Here is a 17,603-nt window from a genome sequence, read left to right on the forward strand (position 1 = left end):
CGGCCCGTAAGGGGCTTTAGTCCCGGTTCACCAACCGGGACCAAAGGGGCGGGACTAAAGGCCTAACCTTTAGTCCCGGCCCTGTTCCAAGCCGGGACCAAAGGTGCTCCACGTGGGCGCCTCGGAGCGCCCTCACGGGCAGGCCCTTTAGTCTCGGGTCTTAACACGGACCGGGACTAAAGAGTTTCTGCAGATTTTGTTTATTTTAGGGTTTTAGGGTTTTAGGGTTTAGGTGTTCGGGAGATTAACGTGATGACTCGTTTGATGTTCGGGAATTAGTTTTCATATAATTCTAAATATACATGTTTATGCATATATATATATATAAGATTAACTTATTTTACAAGCGAGCATATATATACAATTATATGGAGATCTGAATTATAGGGACTAGAGCCCGTCTATTCGATTACATGGACCAACATCAGTAATGACCCCTAGCTACACTAAATCGTCCTTTGTCATCTATAGCTTCCGTCCTCAGAAAGGTCGCAAGCTCCTCTGCAACAGCAATCGCGCGTTGCTCTGGTAGGGACTTCTCCCTCATGGTCGTGTACTATATAAGAAGAGGAGATGAATATGAATATTAATCATGATAACAAAGAATGACGGGTAAAAATAGAGGTGTGAATGTTCATTGCTTACGTCGTATCTGTAATCCTTGTGCTCAGAGGTAAACGTGCGAATGGTAGCCACCACAGACAGGGGTGGAGTGGCTAGGGTTTTCTTCTTGCTTCCCTTTCCTTGAAAGCACTCTCAACACTTGGATGCAGCGAGGATCAACACCTCACATGTGTTGGACTTATGGGCTGATGTTGGGCTGCCAACACACCTCCATGTGAAGGGACTTAGCCCAACAGTCACCAGAATTGCTTGTGGATCTAAGACTTTGTTCTTGTACTTTGATTAATAATATGTTTACATGCATCAATTGATGCAGAGGCCGGAGATTATGTTCCTCCTTTTTCAAAAAAAAAGTCCTCCTAACTACACACTATAAACACTTTGGGTTCCTTAATTGATGGCGATGGGCAAAATAATAACAACTTTCACCGTCACTTTATCAACTTCTGTACCTGATTTCTTGTTTAATATGTCTTCAATGATATCAGCCGTGAGGCCGTCACTAACGATGGCGGACCGCAGAATGAACAACTCGTCCTTGCAGACCATAGCATGCAGTACCCTCTCATATGCTTGCAGTGTTACCATCACATTGCACTTTGATCGTGGTAGCACAACACATTTCTCCGGCTCAATGCAATACCGTAGTATGCCTGTCATTTCGATATGAAAGGCAACACAATCATCAGTTACATTAGTTAGCTGAAGTGAGCATGGTATCCGTTTGCTTATCTCGAACGGGAAATTCAGCTCGAGTGAGTCAAACTCAAGTAGCTCCCACGGGTAAGCGCTTATCTGCATGAAAAGATTTGGCACTTCCATAAGTACTTTCTAAGATAACAAGGTTATGCAGTAATCAAAATTCTAGAGCATACGAGCATACCGGGCCAGCTAGAGAGTTGCCAACATTGGTAATGTGCTCATTCGTACTTTCCACTGTATTAAGCATACCGACTATATCTGATATTTTAGGTCTCTTCTTAGGGAAGTCTGACAAGCACCTTAACGCCATTTCAATGCATTTACTTACCTGTTGGTATCCAAATGGTGGATAGTTCGCTGATTTATTCCATCTGTACCTCCACTTTCTAAGTACCTATTATTTCACAAAGGCGATTTAATGCAAGTTTCGCGCAAGAAACCGAAAAACATCAACACAATTTCAAGAAAACAAAAGTAACATCAATTGGATCTCAAATATCAAGATAATTCTTATGTAAATTTCACAAAATAGAAACTTTAAAAAAAAAATTATGAAAGGAATGTCAATTGCACCTGACCTCTACACCAACACGATTTAATGGCTATTTAGACATCAAGGATGCACACACTCAAATTATTACAAAAGAAGAAAAAGAAGAGAAGAGAGTGGCCGACACTACGGCAAACATCCGCCTAAACAATTAATAATCGCAGGGAACACCTCCACTTTAGCAATAGAATTTGTTCCAGCGCTAGTTATACTTGATTGCAGTACATGCGCATAACAGTGGTTGAAATTTGATCTAGTACATTAATGATATAATTTTGTGGCTATGTACGCCTTTACAGTTTATTTTCCCTTGTATTGCTTTGCACGTGGCCTACGCTAGACCGAATAGTGTACCAACCGTTGTTCAAGGCAGCACAACCTATCTCTGGAGCGGGTGGCCAGGAAAGTTTTTACCCAACATGAATGACAGCATAATCTTTGAAAAGGGTGATCAGGAAAGTTTTTGCCTAACATAGGTGGCAGCAGAATCTTCGGATCAGTCGACTACCTCTTTGACAGAGGTATAGCGTTGGTCCTAGGACTACCGTTGCCAATATGTTTTTTTAATCATCTTTTACCACTATTGAATATTGATGTTTGGCTACGTGCATCTTAGTTATGCAGAAGTCGAGTGTTGCTCATCATACTTTATATTTGTGTGATGCTATATTTTAAGTAAATAAAAATGCCTTTCATATAGAAGTATATGAATACATCAAGATGTGGGTTCCATTACGATTCTATACGAAGTATTTGGAAAATAAAATTACATAACAAACTTGAACTATGAGTGAATAATTCTTACGTTTTGAATATCAGGTTCATCCTTACATCCAGTCACGAGCTCTTTGATTATAACCCCCAGACTATATATATCTGAGCTGGTTGACACCTCACCGCGAGCTATGAATTCTGGAGCACAATATCCACTGCACGAAAGCACAATGTTCAACTATATTATATATGGTGTTAGATGAAGTGAAAATGTTTTAGTATCACATCTAGTGAATGCAGAATGGTGATGTATCCATACTACAATAGGCAAATGGCAGGATTATTTGATGGAACATGTTATGACAAAGACTAGAAAGATGAAGCTAGTCTTGTGTCTCTTTGAGCAGTTGTCGAGACCGAAGATCAATTTTAATAAAAATATAATGTTTAGTTTGGAAGAGCGAAAGAAGAACAAGATTCATACAAACAATTATTTGGCTATGAATTGGGATCCTTACCATTTAATTATTTAGGTATACCGATTTATCATCGCAAGTTATCCAATAAGGAGTGGAAATCATTGAAGATCGATTTTTAAAAAAACAAGCTGTTGGAAGGGTAAGCTTATGTCTTATGGTGGAAGGCTTGTTCTGATCAACTTGTGGTTGACAAGCATGCCAATGTTTCTATTGTCTTTCTTTGAGGTGCATGTAGGGGTAGGAAAAATGTTAGACTTCTATCGATCGCGTTTTTGCTGGCAATGTGATGGAAACAAAACAAAATATTGGTTGTCCAAATGGGATATTATCTGTAGACCGAAGGACCAGGGTGGTCTAGGAATTGAAAACTTAGAAGTCGAGAACAAATGCCTTCTTAGCAAGTGGTTATATGGTCTGTCTATTGAGATCGAAGGAATGTGGGTACAAATTTTTACGGAATAAGTACCTAAATTCGAAAACTCTATCCCAGGTTACTATTAGACATAATGATTTTCTTTTCTGGAAGGGGTTAATGAGGACGAGATATGCTTTCTTCCACAGAACCAAATTTATTATTGGGAATGTGAACACAACTAGATTCTGGGAGGATACTTCGTTAGGCGAGACATCATTGGCCACACAATATCCTTCTTTGTACAATATTATGCAACATAAGGAAGCTTATGTGGCTATGATATTGCATCAGGAAGGGGTTAATGAGGACGAGATCTTCTTTCTTCCATAGAACCAAATTTATTATTGGAATGTGAACACGACTAAATTCTGGGAGGATAGTTGGTTAGGGGAGACACCATTGTCCACACAATATCCTTCTTTATACAATATTATGCAACATAAGAAAGCTTATGTGGCTACGGTATTGCGCTATGTTCCACTCAATATCCAGTTCAGAAGTTCTCTAGAAGGAGATCAATGGGTTGAGATAGCTGGTTACATCTTGCATGGAGGTAGATGGATGTTCACCTCTCCGATGAGCCAGACACAATTCATTGGAAACTACCGTCAATTCTATGTTTCTAGACTTAATAAACTCGGGCCCAATTTTAAAATTGAGCCATATTTGAAATATTAAAGTATCTTTGAGAATCAAGATATTCATGTGGTTTGTTCACAAAGAAGCCATTCTTACAAAGGATAAATTACTTAAGCGAAGATAGGATGATAGTAAGCATTGTTTCTTTTGTGATCAAGATGAGACTATAAAACACATATTTCTCAAATGCTCGCTCGCAAAACTCTTATTGTGTACGCTTCAGGTAGCCTTTAATATTAGCCCACCATCTAGTATCAACACATTATTTGGATGGTGGCTAGATGAAGTGGAGTAGAGTACTGCAGGACATATTTGGATAGGAGTACGTGCACTAGTATGGGCGATTTGTAACTGCAGAAATGACAAATTTTTAGCATGAACGTATTCTAATTTTTTTGTAGGTCATATATAGAGTCACGCCTTGGATCCACACATGGTCCTTACTCAGCCATGCGGTCCATAGTCGTATTTGCTTCGTAGAAAAAGAATTGCTAAAAAAGGTAATGTGCTAAAGCCCTTTTCATTTTTATAAGGGCATTTCTCAATATTTTCATTCTCCTTCCATTTGACAGCGATTTTTTTTCTTCCAGGTTGTAGGTTGGATTATTATTTATTAAACAATGTGTCAATCTTCTCTTTCGCAACTTCGGAACAAGATATTGAAATACTAATGTAAGTTATTTTATTACAAATTTTTTTTTTTTTAGATTTGCAATGAATGTGGTTATCTCATGGAGAACGAAGTCATTTTTCCTAGGTTTTACTTTATATGGAGAATTGCGGTGTTAATTCATGAATATGGCCATATATTTTGCCCCCTCTTATATTCTTTCCTAGGTCCGCCCCTAACCATAGTCATATTTTCTTCATAGAAAAAGAATTGCTAAAAAAGGGTAACGTGCTAAAGCCCTTTTCATTTTTATAAGGGCATTTCTCAATGTTTTCATTCTCCCTCCATTTGACAACGACTTTTCTCTTCCAGGTTGTAGGTTGGATTATTATTTATGAAACAATGTGTCAATCTTCTCTTTCGTAACTTCGGAACAAGATATTGAAATACTAATGTCAGTCATTTTATTTCAAAATTTTATTTTTTTAGTTTTGCAATGAATGTGGTTATCTCATGGAGACTGAAGTTATTTTCCTAAGTTTTACTTTATATGGAGAATTCCCGTGTTAATTCATGAATATGGCCATATATTTTTGCCCCCTCTCAATTTTTTTCTGGGTCCGTCCCTCCATATGCGGAGGCCAAAGAACATATGAATATTGGACGTAACTGTTGAGAGATGGTAGCACGGGTTAACTATAATCGATTTGAATGACGATCTAAAAATAAACTAGATGTATAATCACCTAGCATTATTTTTACCGATTATGACACATTTATCTTTTTCCTTTTATATAGTTTGGCTCTCTTTTAGAGTGTTGGCCTAGGTCCCGATTCTTGACGACGCAGACGTGTGAGTTCCCCGTCCAAGTTTCAGCCGATTACTTCCGGCCGCTTCCACGGAACGCATACGTACAAATAGTAAACAAGCAGACAACCAGCTGGATGGATTCTTTGGGAGAACTCACGTAAGCTAGCTAGCTTTGCATTAGCCGGCTACACGCACAACACCTCAATCTGTCTCGTCAGAATACAATACACTGACACGCCAAGTTAGCCGAAAGGCTTTCAATTTTATTGATCAACTTACCACGTGATACAAAGTACAGGAGTATAGGCTACATATATATAGGAACAAATAGCAGAGAGTAAACCTAGTCAGACATGTATACTTGCAGGGGCGGAGCTAGGATTAAGCCAAACCCCAAGCCCTAGGCGTGCTATAGTGTTCAACAGTATCACTATAGTGCACGTGATTCTACAGTAAAAGCTGTGGTGATTATTCACGTCCCGGCCCCACGACCTGCATCCTGGATCAGCCACTATATACGTGCACTATTCAGACAAATACTCCCTCGGTTTCAAAATATAAGAACTTTTACAGATTACACTAGGAGACTACATACGGAACAAAATAAGTGAATCTACATTCTAAAATATGTCTATGTACATCTGTATATAGTTCATAGTGCAATATCTAAAAGGTCTTATATTTAAAAATGGAGGGAGTATATGATATATCTGAGACGTATTTAACTCCGACAGAGAGCGGCTTACAGCATCTCCAGCCGCCCCCGGAGGATGCTCACGGAACATCTTTTTAGGTTTGGTATCAGGCTCGGGGAACCCAGCGCGTTGGGGGGTTCTTGGACACCTCGACGAAAGTTTCGACGAATCATGTCTTTTCAAATGTCTTTTTTCTCAACCCACCTAATCATTTTCCTTAAAAAGTTTAGATTGGGGTGGGGTGTGACTGGGAAGATGCCCTCTCACGCATCCCTATTGTCGCCGAATGACTCCCAAGATACCAACCTTTTTGGTTGGGTGGTGTTTTTGGGGCTCCAACGGCTGAAGATGCTCTTATGTATAACATATTCTTCGTTTAATATTTTAGTTTAATACTATAACTGCATGCATCATTCAGATGCAGAAGCTGTGGGTTTTCCTCGTTTTTAAAAAAAGAAAAAAATGAGACAGTATTGAGTTCTGCACATGCAAGCTTACCGTGATCCTGTGGGGTCACTAGTGACGGCGTGTGTTGCTCCATCAAGGAGTTTCGATATACCAAAATCTGTAATTTTTGGTGTCATAAGATCATCAAGCAGTATATTCTCAGGTTTCATGTCCCTATGAACAATACCCTTTTCTGTGTGAAGATAAACCAAACCATCACAGATTCCTCGAATTATCTGATAGCGCGTATGCCATTCAAGTCCCCTTAGCTCGTCTACATAAGTAAAACGAGAGTAAAACTGAGGAACTGGAAAATTAAATCAAGTAAGGAAAGGAACTTCATCAACAACATGCATTGTCGTACCAGTAAGATATCTGTCAAGGCTTCCATTACTGATATACTCGAAACAAAGTAATCTTTCCCTCATCTCGGCAAAAATATACTTCGAAGGTTCTCCTGGTTCTGAATGTTTCATCGCTTTATTCTCCGTATTAGAACAGTAGCCCAGAAACCGTACTATATTTTTGTGTTTTACACTGATTAGAGAAGTAGTCTCACGATTAAATGATTCATCGTTGATTGTATGGCAGTTTAAAATCCTTTTAACAGCAACACTACTGTTTTGAAGATTGCCCTGTTTAACTTGTCTTGTTAGCCCAATCAAGAGTTTTGAGATAAAGTTTAGTTCTGCTGTGAAAAGGCCTTTACTATTGGGGATTTTAGAATTTACTTACCTTGTAAATGATTCCGAATCCACCACAGCCAATTTGTCTCTTATTATTGAAATCCTCAGTGATGTGTTTTAAAAGTGCTAAGGGCAGATTAGTCGGCTTCGCGCTTCGGTCAAGTACTATATGCTCCAGGACATTTGATGCTGATTCCATCTCCACCCTGATTACAGCATGCACTTCCATATTCAGACCAAAGAGAAGTTAAGTTGCTTTCTAAACGCTTAATTTTCAGTGATATAGGGTAATCTGAGATTTGCCTCAGTTCATAGTTCATTCACTGAAGCATACATTGTGATTAATACTCCCTCCATTTCATTGTCATGGTTTTAGTTCAAGTAGTTAATTTGAACTAAAACCACAACAAAATTATGGAACGGAGGGAGTACTTAGGCGTTGTACAATGCAAGGTGCTTAAAGAAATAAATTAAATTATTCTTAAGCATCAATGCTTATTTATACAGGATAGACGCTTAATTAAGCACCCCTCTGTAGAGATAAACATTGATGCTAAATAAAAACCATGTTTATTTTACTAAACACCTCTTTAAACATCTTGCATTGTACAAGGCCTTAATAGCATATGTTAGTACTTATGTTCATACGTATGTTGTAACTAATAGTTGTATTATTACTTAGCTAACAAAGCTTGAACTGCAAGTAAGCCCTCATCGCAGGAGGGAGATGCAGCGGGGGCTTGGTTTAAGTTTGACTGTCGGTTGGAATGATTTTCTGTTGTAAATCCTCCATCTCCTTCACAGTGCTAGGCAAGCTGGGCTTAAGAGCCTATTCTGTAATAAACTATGCTTTTCATCATGTATGTCAACACTATGGTTGAAATCCAGAGAGTACTCCAGGATCTAGTATACATTGCTCTTGCATAATCTTTCCAACAAAAATGCATTGGGTGAAATCATGATTCAAGCCCGAACAGTCATGAGGGGATTGATGAAATTCTACTACGTGTAAGAGAAGAAATGTGACTTTTATCGCCTATCAATTGTCCCAGAATTAGTGTGCACTTGCATCAAGCTTAGTTACCACACACATATACGCAGCAGAGGATAGACATTTTTCCACAAAACAGAGGACATGAGAGCCAGTCTTACCTTTCTCTGTAAGCCATACTAAGTGAAATCCCAGAGCCTCCTTCCTCCTACATAGAAAGAGATGTTCGGTAATTATTTCTTGCTTTGTTCTCTGTAGCATGAGACAACCTACCATATCAGTGTCATTTTTAATTTTTGAATAAAAAAAGAATAATCCACTTCATCATAAATTCCACTACTTTTGAATATAATTTCTATGTACCAATTACCAAACTATCGTTTTACATGACTATTAATTTGCTCACAAGACTGCTTCACCTCAATGTAAGGCTACTAAATACAATTTGCACTTCTCAAGATTTAATCTAGATTTTCTCAATGAAAAACAAAATTCAATCTAGACATCTGAAATTGCTGTTTGGGCAGAAAACAAATATGCTATTTACGCAGTAAATGATGCAATTAATCTCCAATTATAACAAATTGAGAAAGAGAAGGGGATCTAACAAAAATTTCACGTAAGTGCCCTGATCGGGGGCACCAAACCAACGACTTGGTTTCAGTCTGGTTCCTAAGCGCCAAAAAATATAAAGGGGATTTGAGGTTGTTATAACGTCTCTAGCATCTCAAAAGTCAATTTTTAAAAACACGTATAAGAAGCACTGCAAATCATTTTTATAATGCAAAATTGCCCCGGACAGAGCAGACCCCGAAAATCAAACAATATCCCATTATAACTTCTTTTTTTGTTTTTTCCTCCCGTCCCAGCGAGCCGTCTCCGGCCACGGCATGCCTCGCCCCGCCTCGTCCTGGCGCCGCCTGTTCTGGGCCACGCATGCAATGGAGGAGCCCTGCGCCGTCCGCCCCGACCGCACGCTCCATGGCGTGCCCGCCTGTCCCCGATTTGAGCCCGACACTACCCGCCGCCTTGCAAGCGTTCCCCGAGGTGGCCGCACGAGCTCCCCCACCCCTACCTCGCTCTTCTCCGGTGCTGCCCTGCCCTGATTCGGGCCGCTGGTGGCCTACTCCGCCTTGCCTGTGGACGGCCTCGCCTTGGTAGTGGAGGTCGAAGCGGTCGCAATTCGTACCGGCGGCGGCAAATTCCAACGTGCGGCGGCTTCTTCCGACGTACGATGACGGATTCTAATTAGTTACAGGTACATTCCGGCTAGTTCCGCGACGGCGTGTCTGCTTCGACGAGGTTTGACCGGTTTACGGGTTGAACTATATATTGCTTTTGAACTATACATATAAGGTTTTCGTGAATGAATTTACCGTGCCTCTGAAAAAGTTTAAGGATCGAAAAAGTTTTACAAGGTCTGCTCCGTGTCGTTTTTCTGACGAACACCTTTTTTTACAGGTTTGATCGGGGAACATAAGGAACTCCTAGTCCTAACCACCAATTCTAAAGTGGCGCTGAAGGCATCTACCACCACGGGCCGCCGTGAAGGCAGTGCTGGCGGAAAATCAGTGCTGCACCACTACGTTGGCCTACTGCTGCCTCCTCCGTGAGGAACTCTACACTGCCGAAGGCACAGGTGAGGCAGCCATGGACAACCCCTAACGGATTCATCATGATTCTGGTTAGTACCTATTCTTCCGCATACGTATTTTTGGTGTTCTAATTAAGAGATCAAGATCCTATTAAGGCATGTACAATGGTTGATAAGATAGTCTTATCTTAAATCTTGCATGTAATTTAAAGATGATAAAAAAAAGTCTACAACGGGTCATCTCTTAGCTTTATCTTCTATAATTAGTTATTCCTAAAAACATGATGAGACATATTGTGTTAAGAGATCACCTCTTATCTTCTCTTGAATAAGAGAAGGCAAAGCCTTTTTTTCGAGTTCTCTCTCCTTCACCTCATCATTTATCCTATATGACACTCCTAAGATAGCATCATTGTACATGCCCTTACGTTAACCTAAATGTTTTATACTAACAACGAAAACTGTCCGTTGACAGGAAAAAAGTGTTCCAGAAACTTCAATCAAAAACCTTTAGGGATCAAGGACTTAGCTTCTTATTAAGTGATATAGTAGGAGATTTCAAAAAAGGAGTAAGCCGACATGGTCATCCAATTTTCTTGGCCTGATGGCCAAAACATATTACCGACGTGTTCCAGAAACTTGAATAGAAAATTCTTACTGCAATTGCAAAGAATTCAGGGGAAGTATATTGTTACCTTCTGTCTGCATGTCTCCATCTCTGGGCTAAAATAGACGCCAATTGCGTCAATCACGGATCTAGCATTGACAAAGAAGCCAACTATACTACCATTCTTCTGCACCGAACTTCTGAAACGAGTCCCCCCTCCTTTTCCATATGGTCCATAGCCACCGGTATTGGTGACAAAGTAAAGTGATGTTACGCCATCTGAATATCCGGAGTTACGACCAAGTGTTCCAGAAACTTCAATCAAAAACTCTGACCGCCCAAGAATAATCTGTAGGTGAAGAAAGTTCAGTGCCATCATAGCTATTTGTATAAAGTGATAGTTCGAACATCACCGAAACAACACACATGTATGCTGCTTTTTCTCGAGATGAACCATGTTTAACTCGAGTTGAATGCATTACATCACCGGCACTAAAATGCTAGTCGTATAATTACTCAAATCATAAAACAATCATATCATCACGAGGGACATATTCCGAAAGGGCTGGAAGTTCGTTTTTGCGGGAAGAGAGCAATGAAACTTAACCGTCTCATTTTGGCCACAATATGAAAGGATGTTAGTCCAGACCCAACGTCGACTACTTTCCGAAGACGGTGACGACCAACGGTGAACGACGAAGCAAATGCTGGCAGTCTTGGTTCCTGCCCCAAGTCGGCTGAACCCGACGAGATACTTTACGTTGAGATGCACAATACTGTAAAGCTCTCTTCCAATCGTCGCGTACAAAGCTAGCACAAGCAAGCCTTGATGGATTACTTGGCTGAACGTGTATATGTACTACTACTAATACACGAAGCTAGCCAGCCACGGTCAAGTCGATTGACTCGCCGGAAACACACGCACGATTTGGATAGCTGCAGGCTCGTGTCGAGCCTGATCTTTTCTTTATTACTTTTCTCTGATCTTGGTGCAATTACAACGCAGGGTACATGGATATTTAGAGTAGATAAGCTAGTCTTAAACTAGTCCTAGTCCAATTACAAATCCTATGTTAGGTGACTGTTCCGGTTCAACACGAACTCGGACGCCGTGGTTAACTCCAACAATCACCCCCCTAAACACGGCGTCGTTACGTTATAGCTTCGACGTTGATCCTTCTTTACATCTTCAAGAACTTCTTCCGATCTAAAGCCTTGGTCAGGATATCCGCAACTGATCATTAGTGCAATTATAGTTGACCTTCGTCTTCTCTTCTTCCACGCAATCCTTCATGTAGTGATACATCGTATCAATGTACTTGCTCCTGTCACGAGGCACTAGATCCTCGTGTAGAAAAAAGATAGACTCGCTGTCAACATTGAGCACCACTTGTTCCGGATCTCGATCCATGAGATTACCGTGTAGCCTTCGTAGCCACACACCTTGACACTCCGCTTCACTTGAAGTCGATGTCACCATTTTCTGCTTTCGTGATAGCCAGCTTACTATGCTTCCACCAAGAAAATATGCCACGTCCGAGGTACTCTTACGGCTACTCTTTGGCTACTAGCTTCGCTTTGTGCTTCACACAATTTCCTTCAACTTCTTTCTTGATCGTAAATTCCCACTTGAGCTCCATGGTCTTTTCATTGTTGGGAAGATCCACAAGCTCTCGTGCATTGTTGTCGTGGATCGACCCCAACTCTTTTTTCATAGCATGACTCCAACACTCCTTCGTATTTGCGTCTTCAAAATCTGCCGGCTTCTCGGCAATTGCTAGATACCTTCGCCCACTTCCTTTGATCTTTACCGGATCAATCGTCCGAAGAGTATCCTCCGGATATGAATGAAACACCGGTTGTAGCTGTACGGGTGTAGGTGATGTTATCCTTTCCTCCATTACCATCGGAGAATTTTCTTGGAAAATCTTCTCCTGGCACTGCCACGTCGGTCGGTGTGTCATGGATATTTAGCGCAATAACAAATGTGTCGTATACTTTTGACACCACGTCTTCGTCTATTACTGGACAGTGTGGCAAGGCTGGTGCGCACGTGTCTACTTTTGCATCAGCATACTTTGATTCGTGGTCTTCAGGCGCTACGTACGCCGAAGTGACATTCGTGTCCGTAGCATCGACACAAATTTCAGATTTATGCATCGTGTCAGTAGCTTCGACACGAATTTTGGAATCACCCCTCATGTTTGTAACAAGGCCGCTTCTCCACGGCCGAGCGCATGCAATGAGCGCTTCCTTCGCTCCAGCAAAGATAGCACTTACATCCGTAGCATTTGTGTAAGTTTCGGAATCACCCCCCGCATCCATAGCATCGACACGAGTTTCCGAATCATGATCTTGTGAGCAAACTTTTCCTTCACGGAGCGCGACAATTTCTTTAGCCGACCCTTGAAGAACTAGATCCTCCTCGTCCACGAGTTCACACATCAACATCATGTCACCTTCATCTCCTTGCTGGGCCATGAGCGCCTTCTCCTTTGGGGGATTCTTGCACTCCGACTTGAAGTACCCCATGATGCCACAATTGTGACACTTGATCTTGCGCTTGTCGAACTTTTTCTTCTTCTTCAGAGCATCATCGCTGACGTCCTTCTGAATTTGTTCGTTTGGCACACGATTTTGGCGAGCGTAACTGCTAGAGCCCTCACCTTCTCTCCTTGAGTCCAGCACCTGCCACTGAGCCCGCGTGAGCATGACATGCTCATCGTTCATCCCGTCCCCGAGACTGTACGCATACGCTCGTCCTGAGCCTTGTAGCATCCGACGAGATCATCAATGGACAGTGTCGCGAGATCGACGCAATGCTTGATCGTCGTGACAATTTGCAGGTATCGGGGAGGAGCCGCGCGCAAGAACCGACGGAGAACCGAGGCCTCTGTGAGGTTTTCTCTAAGTGCGCGGATCCGATTGACGAGAGTAGCAACGCGTGAAGCGGACGCGTCCTCGGACTCATTGTCGCCCATGACCAAAGTCTCATAGTTCCATAAGAGAGTTTGGAGATTGGCTTGCTTGACGCGGTCGTGTCCCTCGAACATGAGCTCCAACGTATCCCACACCTCCTTCGCCGTTTCTTTGGCGATCAGGTGTTGAAGGACATCCATCGACATCGCCGAGTAAATCGCCGATGCCGCCTGCCGATCCTTCCAGTTCTTGGCTCCCCCCTTCTTGAAAGCACCTCCTCCTGGATCGACTGCGTCCCACAATACGTTGGCGCGGAGACCACACTCCATCAGTACCTTCCAGACCACGAAGTTCTCCCGGTCAAATCGTGGGTACGATGAACTCGCCGGAGCAGCAAATACTTTAGCCGCACCGGAGTACGCCGCCAGCTGCTTGGTCTTGTCGTCCTCCGACATGATCTTTCATTACTAGAAGATCAACCTCGCTCTAGATACCAATTGTTAGCCCAGACCCAACGTCGAGTACTTTCCGACTACGGTGACGACCGACGGTGAACGATGAAGCAAATGCTGGCAGTCTTGGTTCCTGCCCCAAGTCGGCTGAACCCAACGAGATACTTTACGTCGAGATGCATAATACTGTAAAGCTCTCTTCCAATCGTCACGTACAAAGCAAGCACAAGCAAGCCTTGATGGATTACTTGGCTGAACGTGTATACGTACTACTACTAATACACTAAGCTAGCCAGCCACGGTCAAGTCGATTGACTAGCCGGAAACACACGCACGATTTGGATAGCTGCAGGTTCGTGTCGAGCCTGATCTTTTCTTTATTGCTTTTCTCTGATCTTGGTGCAATTACAACGGCAGGGGTACATGGATATTTAAAGGAGATAAGCTAGTCTTAAACTAGTCCTAGTCCAATTATAAATCCTATGCTAGGTGACTATTCCGTTTCAACATGAACTCAGACGCCGTGGTTAACTCCAACAAAAGATGCAATACTTACATTGGTACTGAGGTAAAACAACATCGTTATATTGTTCAATATCAAGTACTCCTCTGTCCCACAATACAAGACGCTTTTGTAATCTAAAACAGCTTACAAAAAAACATTTTATATTATGAAACGGAGGGGTAGTTTATAACAATGTCACTATATTTTCCAATATCAAGTAGTGTATAATATCCTCGACTTTAGTATAACAAGTACTCACTCTGTTTCATAATATAAGAAGTACTCCCTCCGTTTCAAAATATAAGACCTTTTAGAGATTTCACTAGAAGACTACATACGAAGCAAAATGAGTGAATCTATACTCTAAAATATGTCTATATACATCAGTATATAGTTCATGGTACAATCTCTAAAAGGTCTTATATTTAGGAACGAAGGGAGTAGTGTATAGTATATATTATGCATGGGACAGAGGAGTAATAGTTAATGTTGCATGCTGAAGACTGTACAAGGTAAAAAAAATGTCACGGCTTTGGAACCGAAGGATTACCCTTCAGCAATTATAGATATATAGTGTGAGAATCAATTCATACATACAAAATCCACAGGAGTAAGACCTGTACTCACCGTGTCAATTTTCCCGTCGAATGGCTCAGGCGTCCAACCCCACGGACCAGCGGTCTGTTGTTGCCCATCCCAGTCAATGTATGCAAACGTAAGTGAATTGATCACAGTACTATTATGAACTACCACACTCATCAGACGACGAGGTAACACATCCAGGTCATTAGGCGTCCCTGAATCACCACCCCATGGCCCAATTTTTGTAACCAAGTCCTGAGTGCAATCCGATTAATGAAACAACAGAAGATTAACAATATGAGAAGAAAAGTAAAAACTGACAAACGAAATTCATTTGAAGCTGTTTGGTACCTGTCCTTTCGTCGGTTCCCAGAGTTTACTCTCAGAGTTCACATAAAGACCAATTGACTCAACCACCCACTCAGCATGGGCGAAGAAGCCAACGATGCTGCCATTGCTCGTCACTGGACTTTGAAAAGGAATTCCTACTCCTCCTCCAAAAGGTCCATACTGACGAGCAGTGGTGGTAAATATAACAGATGTTATAACGTTGGAAGAATATTGGGAAGAGAAAGCAATCGTTCCAGAAACTTTGGTAAGGAACTCGGAGGGTCCTAGTTGAATCTAATTAAAAGAGGAGAAAATATGATTATCAGCCTAGCTATATGTACACAGAGGTAGATTTCTTCCATGAAAGCATAACTTGAGTTACATTTACACACCGTATCAAAGCTGCCATAAGAGAAGTCTTTGCAACCCCCCCATGGACCTGCATGGTGCTGCTTTCCATAGTTATCGCTGTACGAAAAGGCAAGTGAATATATGACTTCTCCACTACGAATTGTGACGCTATTCAGACGCAGAGGTGACTTGTTGATGTCATTAAAGATGCCTCTGTTTCCACCCCATGGCCCTATCTTCGTAATATATGCCTAAGAAAACACAGAAGTGAAGCATAACATTACAAAGAGAAACAAAAATATATAAATGCAAGGACTAATCATATTTTTATTGACTTTAACTAAGTGGGCATATATGTTCCACTTTTCAATCTGGTTGGTTGGATATTTGGTTAAAAACTTCATGATTGATAAATATGCAGAGCTCAACGACATAGCATTATGTTTCGGCTAACACAACTGTATTTTTTGATGTCAGGGTTCTGCACCCATTCATTAATATTAAGATAGGCAACGGTAAAAAGAATGTTCTTATGTACACAAAGAGAAAGAGAAAACTATGTCAAGCAGTAACCTCACCTTATCTACCTCCTTTACACCATCACCTTCTAGGTGTGGGTCGGGACATGCGATTGCGAACCCATCGTTCCCCACTGAGAGGAGGGTGAAGCCTCGCTGGCGCGGGGACGACAGCACCACATCGGGGCCGCGGCGGCGGCGCCAGTCAACGAAGAGCCTGCCCCTGGCGGCCTCCCCGACGCCCCGGCTGAAGAAGACGGTGTCGCCGGCCCCGAGGAGCGTCTCCCTGACGAAGCCGGCCCACCCCTTGGTCATCACGTAGCACTGGCTGTTGTTCCAGTAGGAGTAGCGGAAGCGCCATGGCTTCCCTGCGCTGTCCTCGAAGTTCAGCAGGAGGCCATTGCCATTGGAGGAGGCGTCCAGCGGGAAGCACTTCTCAGCGTGGTACTTCGGGATCACCAGCCGGTTCAGCGTGCCTGTGTCGCTCGGCGTCACCATCTTCTCGAACATGTACTCCTTCACCACCGCCGCCGCCGCGGCCTCATCAGCCTCATGATCAGCTGCCAGCGGCGGCGTCCACGGACGGCCATCAGCAGCCGTGGAGGCCGTGATTGTGGTGAACTCCATGTGCGCTAGTCTACAGATCTACACCACCGATCGAGAGGTTTCTCCTTAACCTTTGACCAGCCCGACAGCTAGCTCGTGCTCCCCTCCTCCTTGTGTTGCGCTGTTACTGTTGTTTATTATATAAATAAAAAATAAAAAATAGGGTCCGGGAAGTTCCCCCTCGTTTTCAGTATGGTCCATAGCCACAAGTTTTTTTTTTTTTTTGGAAAGCATAGCTTCATTACTTAACTGTGGTGATGCATATCGCCCACAACACATTTGTCCACTCCGGCGGGTACATCGGACTCCCAAACCAAGCAGTGGTTAGGTTCACATTGGCGGCCAATATTGGCAAGCTCATGTGCCACAGAATTCACACTACGTCTACAAACAGAGATGGAAAAATGAGAGAACCACAACTTTAGTTGATATTTCATGTCCTCCATAACGACCGCATACGCCGAGGAGTCCAAGTTGCGCACATCCAGGGCTTCGGCCAGGAGTTGAGAATCCGTCTCGAACTCCACCCTGACCATTCCAAGATCAGCCACGGTGGTGATTGCATGGGACATGGCGAACACTTCAGCCGCAAACGCATCAGACGTGTACTCCTGTCGTCCCGCCCGCGCATGCACCAGGGAGTCATCCGCCAACCTCGCTGCTACGCCCCAGCCTGCATGCTGCTGTCCCGGCACAAAAGAGCGAATATGGCCAACCCTAACCCGTTACGCGCGCAACGCCAATCTCGATTGCACATGCTACATGCGGATCCGAGC

At 42.6% G+C, this 17,603-nt stretch overlaps 1 protein-coding gene across 1 annotated transcript; it reads right to left on the bottom strand.

Moving 5' to 3' along the window:
• Window positions 1-689: 689 nt before the first annotated feature.
• LOC123397757 lies at window positions 690-16,893 on the bottom strand. The gene is made up of 12 exons (XM_045092294.1): window positions 16,282-16,893; window positions 15,745-15,954; window positions 15,374-15,646; window positions 15,068-15,277; window positions 10,653-10,913; window positions 8,525-8,571; window positions 7,422-7,578; window positions 7,051-7,321; window positions 6,738-6,960; window positions 2,682-2,805; window positions 1,508-1,720; window positions 690-1,419 (listed from the first exon to the last, which is right to left on the bottom strand). The coding sequence occupies exons 1-12, from the start codon at window positions 16,846-16,848 to the stop codon at window positions 1,015-1,017; spliced, it is 2,961 nt and encodes a 986-aa protein (XP_044948229.1). The 5' UTR covers window positions 16,849-16,893; the 3' UTR covers window positions 690-1,014.
• Window positions 16,894-17,603: the final 710 nt, after the last annotated feature.

This window comes from Hordeum vulgare, chromosome 5H, assembly GCF_904849725.1.
Source record: "Hordeum vulgare subsp. vulgare chromosome 5H, MorexV3_pseudomolecules_assembly, whole genome shotgun sequence".
Lineage (NCBI taxonomy): Eukaryota > Viridiplantae > Streptophyta > Magnoliopsida > Poales > Poaceae > Hordeum > Hordeum vulgare.

Bases quoted from the DNA above. Each gene is read 5' to 3' on its own strand.
- LOC123397757 (XM_045092294.1), bottom strand. From the start codon at position 16,848: ATGGAGTTCACCACAATCACGGCCTCCACGGCTGCTGATGGCCGTCCG. The intron at 15,278-15,373 runs GTACCAAACAGC...GATTGCACTCAG, and splicing joins GGGAACCGACGAAAGGACAG to GACTTGGTTACAAAAATTGG. The intron at 7,322-7,421 runs GTAAGTAAATTC...CAAGTTAAACAG, and splicing joins GATTCGGAATCATTTACAAG to GGCAATCTTCAAAACAGTAG.